At 50.6% G+C, this 12,433-nt stretch overlaps 3 protein-coding genes across 3 annotated transcripts in view; 2 read left to right on the forward strand and 1 right to left on the reverse strand.

Moving 5' to 3' along the window:
* Nucleotides 1-1,184: 1,184 nt before the first annotated feature.
* Nucleotides 1,185-7,655, reverse strand: TMEM38A (transmembrane protein 38A). The gene is made up of 6 exons (XM_041480953.1): nucleotides 7,378-7,655; nucleotides 5,221-5,377; nucleotides 4,178-4,362; nucleotides 3,636-3,723; nucleotides 3,409-3,526; nucleotides 1,185-3,154 (listed from the first exon to the last, which is right to left on the reverse strand). The coding sequence occupies exons 1-6, from the start codon at nucleotides 7,499-7,501 to the stop codon at nucleotides 2,930-2,932; spliced, it is 897 nt and encodes a 298-aa protein (XP_041336887.1). The 5' UTR covers nucleotides 7,502-7,655; the 3' UTR covers nucleotides 1,185-2,929.
* Nucleotides 7,656-7,670: 15 nt separating this feature from the next.
* Nucleotides 7,671-10,129, forward strand: SMIM7 (small integral membrane protein 7). The gene is made up of 5 exons (XM_041480966.1): nucleotides 7,671-7,763; nucleotides 8,239-8,280; nucleotides 8,365-8,417; nucleotides 9,012-9,102; nucleotides 9,510-10,129. Exons 1-5 carry the CDS (start codon nucleotides 7,738-7,740, stop codon nucleotides 9,523-9,525), a joined length of 228 nt encoding a protein of 75 aa, XP_041336900.1. The 5' UTR covers nucleotides 7,671-7,737; the 3' UTR covers nucleotides 9,526-10,129.
* A 2,001-nt stretch (nucleotides 10,130-12,130) lies between these two features.
* Nucleotides 12,131-12,433, forward strand: part of MED26 (mediator complex subunit 26) — a 21,856-nt gene continuing 21,553 nt past the window's right edge. The window contains exon 1 of the mRNA XM_041481694.1: nucleotides 12,131-12,216. Coding sequence (XP_041337628.1) covers nucleotides 12,142-12,216 — 75 coding nt within the window. The 5' untranslated portion in view covers nucleotides 12,131-12,141. The remainder of the gene's footprint in view (nucleotides 12,217-12,433) is intronic.

Consider the following 12,433-nt stretch of genomic DNA (forward strand, 5'->3'; position numbering starts at 1 on the left):
CCAATGGAAATTCCTTTTTCCAGTGCAATTTACACTCTCATCTCTCTAAATTAAGGAGTGTTGATGAACATTCTAAAAGAGTTAAATCTGTGGGGGAGACAAGAGAAACCCTTTAAAATAAAAAAAAGGCTTTGCAGATTCTCGTTAGGGTCGATTGGCTGTGTCATGCTTTCCTCATCACTTCCACCTCCGAGCTGTGGAAACAAATTACTCCATCCCTTCAGGAAACACCCCGCTCCCATTTTCCTTCTGTTTGGAGCAGAGCCTGAAGGAAGGAGGTGGAAAGGTCAGGTGTGGCTTCCAGAGGTGCTGGAGCAGCCCCGTGTCCCCACAGCCGTGGTTAAAACGTGCTGCTTTTCCAAATCTCATTTCTGCTTCTTGGGACGAAGGACACCAGGCTGGAATTGCACCAGACTGGCAGTGCTGAGCCGTGGAAATTCAAGACAAGTTCCATCTCTCTCACTGGGAAAGGCTTCACCGAATGGAACTTGTGATTCCTCTGTGGCTGTTGTGTTCTCCAAACGAATCCTGCTCCTGCTGGGTACTCTGAAGGTGGTCAGAGCTTAATTTTAACCTCCTTGGGAATATTTCTTCTCTCTGTGTTTGATTAGAAGCTGTGATTTGACTCAGTTAAATTTGATTCAGGGTCCAAAGACTCTGGAGAGCAAAGACTGCACTCAGAGAGCAGAGCAGCAGCTACAGGACTACACTGAATATTCACTCGTGCAGAGAATTTTGATTTTTTTTTCCAGTTTTAAATACTGATACTCCACATAAAACTGCTGAAACTGTGTGTGTATATATTTACCAGTCACAGGTGAATGCCCTCCTCCCTCTTACAGTGACAAAAGGAAAAATAGAGACAACTGGTATAAACACCAAAGGAGGCAATTCCCTTTTCAAGGAATAAGGGAATTTCAACGAAATTTTCAAGGAAATAAGGAAATTTCTAATTTCCTTCCCTGATCTCTGAGGCTGTCTGCTCTGAGAACAACACCACAAACACCTTTTACCCTGTTATTTCCATTTATAACATGTTCAGACAGCTGTAGCACATTAAGTCTGATCTCCTTCTTCCACCAGAATAATTTTATCCCCAGGTCCTGGTGCCACAGAGCTCCTGTGTGGCTGGGAAGGGTAAAGCAAACACAGAGATTTCCTCAGCTGCCACTGGACAATCAGAATCACTTCACAATTTTTATTTGTTGACAGCTTTTATAAAACAAAATTCCCCTTGGATCAGACATCTCATAAAACATTTATTCAGTCTCGTGCATGCTCGTGACACATCAGGCTCCAGCAGAGCAGCATCTGCAGGACCAGACAGGAGCTGAAGGCAGAATTCCTGCTCTCTGCTGAAGGGGAGGGAAACTCACAACATTAAGGCACTGTCAAACCCCAAACCCACACATCTGACCTTTCCTCCTGGCTTTCCTCTGCTGGCACACAAGGAGGGTTTTTTATCTTTAATGAACCATCAGCTGCAGTTTTGAACAGGGACACACACACACAAACCCTCACTTCTCTCCAATCCTGTTTCCATTCCCAGCTGCAATGGAAACAGAAGCAAACCTCCCTGCTAGGGATGGAAAATGCCCATTGCTTGCCACTCTCCCTGTGGTGATCCCAGCTCTTGGAAGATGCCATTTGTAAGAACAAAATCAGTTACAAGAACAGCTTTGAACTACTCTAAAAGCCAGTGTTCACTAAGCAGAACAGGAATGAGCTGACAGACCCCTCCTGAGCCATGCAAGGCAGTTCAGATCCTTCACTCACTGGGCACAAGCTGCATCCACAGCCCAGCAGTTTGGCCCCAGGGGACCTACAGAAGGTAACCAGTATTTTCAGCTGATGTGCTTTTATCAGTTCTTTAAGGTAGTTTTTCGTCAGCTGGTGTGAAATGCCCTGCTTCAGCCTTTCTGTGTGAATTTAAGAATATAGGAAAGGTTTTTTCCTGCACCCAGGGAGTGTTCAGGCTGTCCTGGAGCACATCAGGATCACTGCAAGCCCAAAGCAGCTGTGGGCTCAGGGCCACAAGTTCCAATTGCAATGTCAAAAAAAAGCCAGATTCAGGTCCATGACTTAGGTGCCCTGGCAATTACAAATAAATAGTAATAAATAGTTACACTCACACACACTCTTCCTGTATCCCACAGGATTACAAACAAACCAGAGCCATGCTTCTCCCCTGGTTCAAGAGGATGAGGTTCAGCAATGCCACACAGAGCCCAGGGTAGTGGCAGTGCCAACACATGGCACTGGGAGCATTCACAGCTTCAGAGCTCTTGCAAACACAGACCTGGCTGAGCAAAGACAAGGTCCTGACCATCAGAATCAGAGGGAACTGAGGTGAACAGGGTTTGGCTCGGCCAAAGGCCATGTCCTTATTGCATTTAAAATGTCACATTACTTGGAGATATGGCAGGTGTGGGAGATGGGAAAAACCAGAGCAGGCTCATACCAGGCCATTTAATCTTCTCGAGTATGAAACCTGATTTCCACATTGTGTCTTAACAGTTTGTTGTTTTGGCAGACACTGAAAAGGTCAGTGAAAATTCAAAGGAACTTAAGAGTTGCAGGAGTACAAACCGTTCCCCCATTCATAAACAAACACAGTGAAAGATTTTACATCAATTGAAAATGCTGCATCAGATTTGCTGACAGTTTGGGAAGTGGCACCCACTTACCACCCTGGCACAAACCTACAAATCCCTGAAAACCTGATCAGAATAGAGAGGCAGAGACCAAGAAGCAAGCAGCAGCACAGAGAGCAAAAATGAAATTCAGGGACCCAGCTGGCAGTGTCCTGGCTTCCACCTCTCCTCTGGAGTCTGAGAGAGAAGGACTGGAGCATAAAGGAGGTCACAGGTGGCTTTGAGATTCAGCTCTGGAAGAATTTTCTTGGCCTATTTTCTGCGCCGTTGCTTTTTTATTCAGCTTTTTTTGCCTTCCGTTTCCTCGTGCCTTCGTTCAGCTCCTCTTTGGACTTGGCAGGGGGAGGAGGAGGAGGGTGGGAAACCTCGTGGGAGGGCCCGTGGTGGTCGTGGTGGTGGCTTGGGTGCCCACTGGAGACAGAGCCGAAGAGGACGGGGCAGACGAGGTTTTCCAGCGGAGCAAAAGGCGAGGCGTGGGAGTGAGTGGCCGTCATGAAAACCTGCAGGCAACAGGGAGCACTGAGAGATCACACAGAGCAGGGAAATACTGACCAGTGAGCATTCTTCTGACCCCAGAGAACATCCCTGCTGCTGCAAGACTCGAGGCACAAGGAGCTGCTTGTGTGATGGAGAATTTAGCATTGAATTTCCTGAGCAGATCCTACAGCCAGGGAATCCTGTAGTGGCTCAGGAAGATGAATATTTCTACTTGAGGTTCTGTCATTTGCTGGCAACAAAGCTGCTGTAAACTTACCTTGCAGACTATCATGAACATGGTGAAAAAGAAGATCAGGTTGGCTTCAGAGATGGGGAGCCAGTGAGTCTGCTGCAGAGTGAAGAGGACTGTGCCATACAGACTGGCCTTTGTAGGGCTGCAAGAGAAAGAAAGAAAGAGGTTTTCTAGAAGGTTTGCACCCAGCCCTGACTGGTTCTTTCATTCCATTCTTCACCTGACTGGGAATTTCCAGGCTGCTGACTTACAAGGACATATGAAGAATTTCGTTTGTTTCAGGCTTCCAGACCCCACGCAGCAGCTGCTCAAAGTTCGACATCAAGGCCACACCAGAACCTGTGAGACAGAGAAACCTGTCAAAGACCTGGAGCTGCCACAGCAGAGGGCTCTGGATCCTCAAGGGGACAAATGGTTCTTGACATTCTCCCCAAATTTAGAAGTTAGTCTAAGCCCACAGAGCAGGGCAAATGCTTCCCTGACTTTCTACCAAGTGGATCCTGACGCAGGGAAAAGGCATTTGCCTCTTGAGTTACTGATGCTCAAGTGCTTGCTGCAAACACAGCCTTAAAGTAAAACTGACAGAACTCCCTGAAAAGACACAGGTGAGGTCAGACATCACAGGAGAAAGAACAAAGAACTCCTGACTCCAGTTCTTCAACCACTCTGCGAGGCAGCACAAACACCAGCGCGGTGAGAACCTGAGCCCACATCCCCTCCCTGCTGCTCCCCCTGAGCTGCCCCCACACTGTCCCAGCCCTCCCTGCAGCCTCTGGAGCATCTCAGGTGTCACCTTTGAGCCATCCCGTGGCCATCATGACGAACCACCCGTGGTGGTAGAGGTGGTGGGCGTGGTGCACCCCGGCCGCGATCTTGCGCACGCGAACCACCTCCTTCATGGCCACGAAGATGAGCTTCACGGGCAGGAAGCTGACACACTTGTAGAAGAGGTTCATGGGACAGAAGAATATCAGGTACCTGCAAAAAGATCAGAGATTTGTTCTGATCTGGGATATGCAGAGAGGGGTAGTGTGGCAGATTGAGTTATGGCAGGTGAAGGGGGTGAAGGAGAAAAAAAAATCTAAAAATAAAATATTCCTGATTTCATCCTGAAAGGAAACCAGCATGCAATGAAGCCTCTCTATAGCAAGGACTGAGTGAATCCTCAGTAACTCAGAAAGCCCTCATACTAATACTCCATCTTGAATAAAACCCAATAATTTTAATTCAGAATTGTTTAGAAGTTTGTGTTTTGTACGGTCCAGAAGCATCAGCTCGTACAGAACAAGAAGCTACATACACTGAAATGATATTACAGACAGAGGACAGATTTCAAATAGTCTTTTTTCCAGAAGACTGCCATATTTTTTAACCCTGAAAGAAGATATTTCTCTTTATTTTCTCAAGTATAAAAAACTAGATGGCTGAGGGATTTACTCCGAGACCTCTGGCAAAAGCACCTACAACCCACACACACTGGGGAAGTTAAAGGTTCATTTGTGCACATTTCACCAACACAACAAATAAAATGCCCCCAAACCTTCAGGATGTGCCACCCCTTGCCCTGTGTGGGATCTGTGGGTGCTGCTGCTCCTGGCTCAGCAGTGGCTGCTATGAATAGAAGTGCCCCAGCCCAGATAATCACAGCATTAGGCAACTGGGCAGGGAAACTGGGAACCAGAGCCAGGAGTGCAAGAGCCTCAAAGGCAGCCTCAGCCCACCTCTGCTGTCCCCAGTTAATCCCAGTGAGATCAGAGCTGCGTCCCACAGGGAGAACATCTCCCCCCAGACCTCCCTGCAGCTCGTGCCACGTCAGGAGGGCTGCAGGGCACTCACCACACTGCTGTGGCCAGGATGACACTGGAGTTGTGGCTGAAGTAGCCAATGGGTGCCTCTCCCAGCAGCAGATCAGCCAGGATGTAGCTCCCAAAGCAGTGGAGCATAGCACAGAGCCAGGAGGCAAAAGGGCTCTTCCGGGACATCTCCACGGCTCCTGTGAAAAAAATTGGGAATCACAGAGTCACCAGGGCTGGAAGGGACCCTCAAGGCCATCTCAGTGAGACGATGGATCTAGCAATTAAGCAGGAACTTCAAGACGCAGGAAGAGAGAGGCTCGAGGAGTGTTCTCCCACAAAGCAACTCAAAGAAAAGCGCTTGTAAAACAAAGTACAAAAGTGTGAAACCCAAACAAGCACCAGAGATGGCCAAGAAATGATCACAGCCTGCAGACCCGCCGAAGGTCTCACGTGAACAGAGTCATTAGAAGCTCATGAACTGGCTGAGAGATTCTCTCCTTTATTTGCTACCATTAAGAACATTTTTTTTCCCCTTGAAATCAATGTCTTTTTACAGTCTAAAAATAAAATGCATACTGGTACCATTCTCTCCACTGCTTCAACCTAGGTGCCCTCTAGAATTCATGAACAATCTGTTCAGCTCTTTCATTCATAAGATAACCTGCAAAAATAGAACAGGAATTCTTAATCTTTATTTGAGAGAAGAGGATTTGAGGGTTCTACCCCACTTCTGTACTAGTCTGGAAATACTTTGTTGTCTCCTCCCACAATCTGCTATGGCCTTTTTTTAAAATTCCTGTAGCAATTTTCATCCACCTTTGTACTTCTTCAGGGAAACCTCCCAATAACATCAATTCTGGGAGGTTCTTTCATCACCTTAAACTGCTCCAGAATCCTTCATGCAGCATTTCAGATACGAAAACTCTGTTCAGTGAGCAGACAAACAGAGAAAATGCTAAAAAATGTTATGTCAACATGATTACCTGGTACAACTTAAACAGCAGTAAGTGGATCAGCATGAGCCAAAGCTGTGAGTGCCCAGGCTCTTCCATCCTCGGGGACATTTGAACCAGCTGAAAACACAGCGGCAGCGAGACAGCTGCAACAGCCGAGACATGAAACTGGTTCTATAGGAACCTGAGGTTTAGCTTGAGGCTTAAATTTAGTAACACTTGTTTTTCCTTGGCTCCACGAAGCCATGCTGTCTCCAAGGGGGAAACAGGACAGTTCTGTCCTGACACTGATCCTCAGCCCATAACTGTGGGATGGGAGCACTGTAGGAATCTGGGGAAAAGCACACCCCGGCCTTATGCAGTCCCAAGTGGATTCCTGGGCTTGCATATAAATATATGCATATATATACATAAAAAAGCTATTTTTGTGAGGGCTGCCTGTTAATTGTTTGGTTCAGGACTCCACGTTGGAAGGCAGCTGGGAGTGATCAGGCCTGGAAAGCCAGCACTTGTTTACAGGAGTTTGAAGGGAACAGCGCGGGGATTGTACGGCTCGGAGGTCGCACAAAATGAGGTCTGAAAATCATTCCCGAGCTCGGGGTTGGTTTTCCCTTCAGTCGCTGTGCAGCTACCGTGAAACTGCTCAACACAGAGCAGGAGGAGTGCACACACTGTCAAAAACAGAGGGAAAGGGGCGTTTGGAAAAGAACGAGGCACAGCCAGGCTGTGACAAAGGCAGAAGGTGAAAGCCAAGGCACAGGTCTATCGATCTGTGCAAGATAAGCCCAAGAGAACAAACAAAGGAAGGTCAGTTATGATACCTGAGAACAGCTCAGGGCATGGTCCAGAGGGTGGGAAAAACCAAGGCTTTACTTCCAGCCCTTTTGTGTATAAATAGGAGGAAGGTACTGCCACAAAAATATTCAAGTCAAGGGATTGGCCAGAAACGCAACTCTCAGTCCTGGGGTGGCAGCCAAGTGACCCAACTCAAATACCTCCATGCGGCCGGAATCCAGCCTTAAATAAAATCCAGGATTATTTCTCAAAATCAGAGTCACGGGTTCGTGGGGGCTTTTCCTGCTCTCTGTTTAGACCCAGGTGTCGGAGCCGTGACACCGCTGTGACAGGCAGAGCAGAGGCGCGGGCAGGTGCAGAACCTGTAGGTGCGGGGCAGAGCGGGGTCTGTGCCGGCACAGCGGTACCGGAGCTCCCCCCAGGGCCCCCCGGCCAAGGGCGGCACTCACCGGGCTCGTACTTGAGGTAGAGGACGGAGATGATGAAATAGGCGGTGTCGAACAGCGGGAACACCGGCAGCGCGGCGAAGGCGGCCGCCAGCTCCCCGAGGGGCAGCGCCTCCGCCAGATCCATCGCGGCCCCGGAGCGCGGCTCTCAGTCCCCGCTTCTCGATTCCCGGCTCCGCAGGCCCGTCCGGAGCTGCGGGGGATGCGGGCGGAGCGGCTGCCCGGGCCGGGCCCCTCGCTCCCCGCGGTGTCCGGGCGCGGAGCCGCGGCCGCTGCGGAGCCGCCGCGGGGAGCGCAGGCGCCGCCGCCGGGGCAGCGCCCGCCCCTTCCGCTTCCCCCGGCCCCGGAGCCGCCGCCGGAGCCATGATCGGGGATCTGCTGCTCTGCGGGTACCGGGGCCGGGAACCGGGAGCGGCTCGGCCGGGTTAGCCCGGCCCGGCTGCGTCTGACCCTGTTCCCGTCCCTCTTCTCGACCCTTTCTCCTTTTCCCCACCCTTCCCATCCTCGTTCTCCATCCCCGACCCTCTTCCCCGGCCTCACTCCCCTTCCCCGTGTCACTTTTCCCGTGTCACTTTTCCCGTTCTGTCTCCTTCTCCGTCCTCCTGACCCGGTCCCCTTCCCCGACCTTTTTCACCATCCCCGACCCTTTTCCCATTCTCCATCCCCGTCCTCACTCCCCTTCCCTCTCTCTTTTCCCGTGCTTGTTTCCTTCCCTTCCCTCTTTCCTCGTTCCCCTTCCGCCGTCCCCGACACCCCCTTATCCGTCCTCATTCCCCTTCCCCGACCCTTTTTCCCCGTCCCCATCCTCATCCCCTCTCCTTGCCCCTCTCCATCCCCGACTTTCCTTCCCCGTCTCTCCCGCAGGACGCTGCTGGTGAACGCCGGTGCCGTGCTCAACTTCAGGCTGTGAGCGACCGGGGAGGGCGGGCGGAGGAACGGGGAGGGCTTTTTTGGGGTTCACCTGCCTGACACGACCCCTCTGCCCCGCAGGAGGAGGAGGGACACGGAGGGATTCGGAGAGGAGCAGAGGGAACCCACGACCGGTAACGGAGGGGATGCGGGAGCCGGGCACAGCCCTGCCCTGGGCCGCCAGGACACGCACAGGAACTGTTCTGGAGGAAATCCTTGGCCAAACCACAGCTTTTCCACCCCTGTTTGTTGGATGTGATTTGCTGTGGGGCTGGAATAACTGGTTTATTAACTTGTAAACTGGAATGAGAAGAAACACACAAAAAGCACGTTTCTTTCAGCATTTTTGACCTGTAGGTACCTGTGCTATAGAGGTGATGCTCTGCTCACTCCCCGACTGCCATTTCCACGTGGATCCACCTGTGTTGCTGCCTTGTAGCTCTGTTTTCTGGTTAAAAATCCCAGAAAGCCTTTTTTGGTCTTCCCTTTTTCGCACTGTGACCCCTTTTTATAATTGTTTGGTAATTTTGCCACATCTCCTTAAAGAGTTGCACTGAACAGAGCATCCATCGTTCACCTACAGCCTGAAATTTCAATCTGAGCTTTTTATTGTGGTTTTTTTAATGTTTTTTTCCCCCTCAGAATTACTTGTGATTTTCAGGCAGCACTGAAAATGTGACTTGTCAGATGTGTTTTTCATATCAAAAGCTTCTCCTCTTGATTTCTAGGTGACAATATCAGAGAGTTCTTGCTGAGTCTCAGGTATTTCCGAATCTTCATTGCCCTGTGGAATATCTTCATGATGTTCTGCATGATTGTGTGAGTAACCCTGTGCAGCATCTTCTCACTTGGTTACAGAAAGTCACATATTGGAACTTTTCTTGCACATATATCTCTTTTCACATCTGTCTCTCCCACTCGATTTTTCCATAATTCTTTTTCACTTCACTTCTTTATTTCAATTTTCAGATATGGGTTGATCTCATGGGGTTTTTTTTGCTAATGTGGGCACCTGTAGTGCATGAAAACCCCCTGTGCCAGCACCTGAGCCATTCAGCCTCAGGCAGAATGTTGTTTGTTGGGGGTTGCTCAAATCAAACATCACCTGGGTTTAAATTTGGGGATGTTTTTCCTTTTGGGGTGGGGTGGAAACCCACCAAGTAAATCAGCCTTGCGCTGGTGTGGCTGTTTCTCATCTGTTTATTTTTTTTTTTTTCATCCCCCAGGTTATTTGGATCTTGAAAGCCACCCATGGACACATTGGAAGAAACTTTTGGCTGGGAACAAACTTTTCTAGAAGTAAAAGATTCTGCTGCTCTCCAGCTGCAGCCCCGGGCCCGTGGGGAGCAGGGACACGCTCGTCCCCTCCAGGTTCCTGCTCTGCCAGGGCTTGGAGCCACAGCCTTCACACAAATTATCTCAGCTTCACTGAAAGAGAATTTTGACTTGGTTTTCTAAGCTCAGAGTGAGAGCTGGAGCCAGTTTTAAACCTCTGCCTTGCCAGTCCCAGCTGGGGCTGTGCCAGCTCGAGTTACCCCTGTCCAAGTCACACACCTGAGTTCTCAGTTTTGTGTAAAAGTTGAGCAGAGTGTTCTTGTAACTTCTCACTATTCCATTAGTTTTGTTGGAGGTGTAGAAAAGAAAATGCCATTCTCACTTTCTTCCAGAAAAAAAAAAAAAAGAAGCACCTTTTAAATTAATATTTCAATTTTTCTTTTTCTAAGCAATATGTAGGGGATTTTGAATGGGGAAAAATGGCAAAAATAATTCTCTAAGCCAATGTTAAAAGATAATTTTGGAATAATCTTGGTTTTGGTTGAATAAAGTTCTATTTAAGGGTAAAATATATATTTGATGCCATGTTCGTTCTGTTACAGGATAAATTGATTCTGTATTGGTGTATTTTGGGAAGTTGTAGCTATTCCTGTAATCTGGAGTCTTGTGTTATTTATATTAAGTTGAGCTTTCTGACCAAGAACTTTTCCCCAGAATCACCAAGATCATTTAAGAGAGTGGGGTGCTGAGTATCTTTTAAATCAAACAGCAAACTGTTAGTGGGGCTTCCACAGCTTCCGTTTCTTTAGCTGTTGAGGAGAAAGAGACCTGATTTAAATTATTCCCTGGCACAGGTTTTAGGGAGTATTTTGAATTTTACCTGGTAGTGAGATGCAAGTGTTGGGTACCAGCAGCATTTTGCTTGAGTCACCCTCTTGGTTGAACTGAAGTTTTCACATTAATGAAGCATGACAGGGGAAGGGTCATTTGAGGGAGGCTGTAATGAACCCAGAAAAATGTACAGACAGGCTCCTTCAAATGTGTTTTGAAGGAGAAAATCCAGAAATATGTACAACCTTTGGTTAAATTTAAACATATTCATTGTCTGTAATTTTGGTATATTTTAATCATTTTCTGATTCTTTAGAATGAGACAAAAAAAAAAGTGTACTGCCAAATACAATACGAGGATTGAACCAATATAACTATTGGAAAACATTTAGTGCCTAATCTTCATTAAACCAAGTGTGAAGGGAAGAGTGGATGTGGCATCACTCTGTGTGTGACCTGCTGGACACCCTTGGGCTCAGCCCCGAGCTTTGAAGGTTTTTATTCTTCCTCAGAAAAATGGTGACTTTATGATCACAGGGAGTTCCACTGCTAAAGGAATTCAAACAGTTTTATCACCCTGCACACGCCGTGTGGTTCCAGAGCGTGCTGTCCCCACAAGACTCCAGTTGTGCAAAAGTTGTGATTCAGCTTCGAAGCAGCTGCTTTACAATAACGAAATCATAAGTCACTTTTGAGCTGCTCTTAAATGCTGTGAACAACTCTTAAGTGCTTTGCTGAGGGGACCAGAACACCCCTCACACCCTCCCGCCCCGAGTGGTGCCCGCAGGGGGTTTATTCCCATTATTATCTCTATTATTTATTTCTCCCCGCAGGGTGCTCGGTTCCTCCGGGGCCGGGAGCGGCCCCCCGGCTCCCTCTGCCCCTCTCCGCCGGCCTCGCCCCGCTCCCCTCCCTGCTCCCCGTGCCCCACTCTCCCCTCACGGCTCCCCGCCGCAGCGCCCTCTCCTCCAGCTTCTTCCCGCTGCCCCCGTGTCCCTCAGCATGGCCCTGTCCCCTCAGGGGTCCCCGTTTGCTGCCCCCATGTCCCTCAGCATTGCCCTGTCCTCTCAGGGTTCCTTGTTCTCTGTCCCCATGTCCCCCAACATCGCCCCTGTCCCCTCAGCGGCCCCCGTGTCCTCCAGCATCAGCCCTGTCCGCTCAGGGCCCCCATGTCCTCCAGCATCACCCCTGTCCGCTCAGGGACCCCGTGTCCTCCAGCATTAGCGCTGTCCGCTCAGGGACCCCCATGTCCCCCAGCATCAGCGCTGTCCCCTCAGGGGTCCCCGTTTTCTGCCCCCGTGTCCCCCAGCATCACTCCTATACCCTCAGGGGTCCCCGTTTGCTGTCCCCATGTCCCCCAGCATTAGCGCTGCCCCCTCAAGGGTCCCATTTTCTGCCCCCATGTCCCCCAGCATCAATCGTATACCCTCAGGGGTCCCTGTTCGCTGTCCCCATGTCCCCTAGCATCGCCCCTGTCCCCTCAGGGGTCCCTTTTTGCTGCCCCCATGTCCCCTCAAGGGTGCCTGTTCGCTGTCCCCATGTCCCCCAGCACCACCCCTATCCCCTCAGGGGTCCCTGTTAGCTGTCCCCGTGTCCCCTTGCATCATCCCTATCCTCTCAGGGGTCCCCGTTGGCTGTCCCCGTGTCCCCTTGCATCATCCCTATCCCCTCAGGGGTCCCCGTTGGCTGTCCCCATGTCCCTCAGCATCGCCCCCGTGTCCCCCTTTTCCCCCCCACCCGCTTCGCCCAGGCAATGACAGCGGCTCCGGCCCCGTCCCCGCAGCAGATCAGGGACCGGCTGCTGCAGGCCATCGACCCGCAGAGCAACGTGAGTACGGGCCCCGCGGGCCCCCGCCGCTCCGGGCCGACCCCCGCCCGGCGCTCCCGCCGCGACGCCTTTCTCCCCCTCCCGGGGCCTCCGGGGCTCCCGCCGGGGCCGCCCCGGCTGCACCGGAGCCTCCTCTGCGGGCGGTAGCGCGGAGCTCCCGGCGCGCCGTCCGCCCGGGGTCCCGCAGCCGGCGGCGCCTCCCGCCCGCGCCCCCCGG

Source organism: Pyrgilauda ruficollis, unplaced genomic scaffold (assembly GCF_017590135.1).
Source record: "Pyrgilauda ruficollis isolate IOZ18807 unplaced genomic scaffold, ASM1759013v1 scaffold115, whole genome shotgun sequence".
NCBI lineage: Eukaryota > Metazoa > Chordata > Aves > Passeriformes > Passeridae > Pyrgilauda > Pyrgilauda ruficollis.

Excerpts from the sequence above, each read along its gene's own strand:
- TMEM38A (XM_041480953.1), bottom strand. The coding sequence starts at position 7,501 with ATGGATCTGGCGGAGGCGCTGCCCCTCGGGGAGCTGGCGGCCGCCTTC. Across the intron at positions 5,378-7,377 it reads CTACCTCAAGTACGAGCCCG|GAGCCGTGGAGATGTCCCGG; the intron begins GTGAGTGCCGCC and ends TTTTTTTCACAG. Across the intron at positions 3,724-4,177 it reads GGCCACGGGATGGCTCAAAG|GTTCTGGTGTGGCCTTGATG; the intron begins GTGACACCTGAG and ends TCTGTCTCACAG.
- SMIM7 (XM_041480966.1), top strand. The coding sequence starts at position 7,738 with ATGATCGGGGATCTGCTGCTCTGCGG. Across the intron at positions 7,764-8,238 it reads GGGGATCTGCTGCTCTGCGG|GACGCTGCTGGTGAACGCCG; the intron begins GTACCGGGGCCG and ends TCTCTCCCGCAG. Across the intron at positions 8,418-9,011 it reads GCAGAGGGAACCCACGACCG|GTGACAATATCAGAGAGTTC; the intron begins GTAACGGAGGGG and ends CTTGATTTCTAG.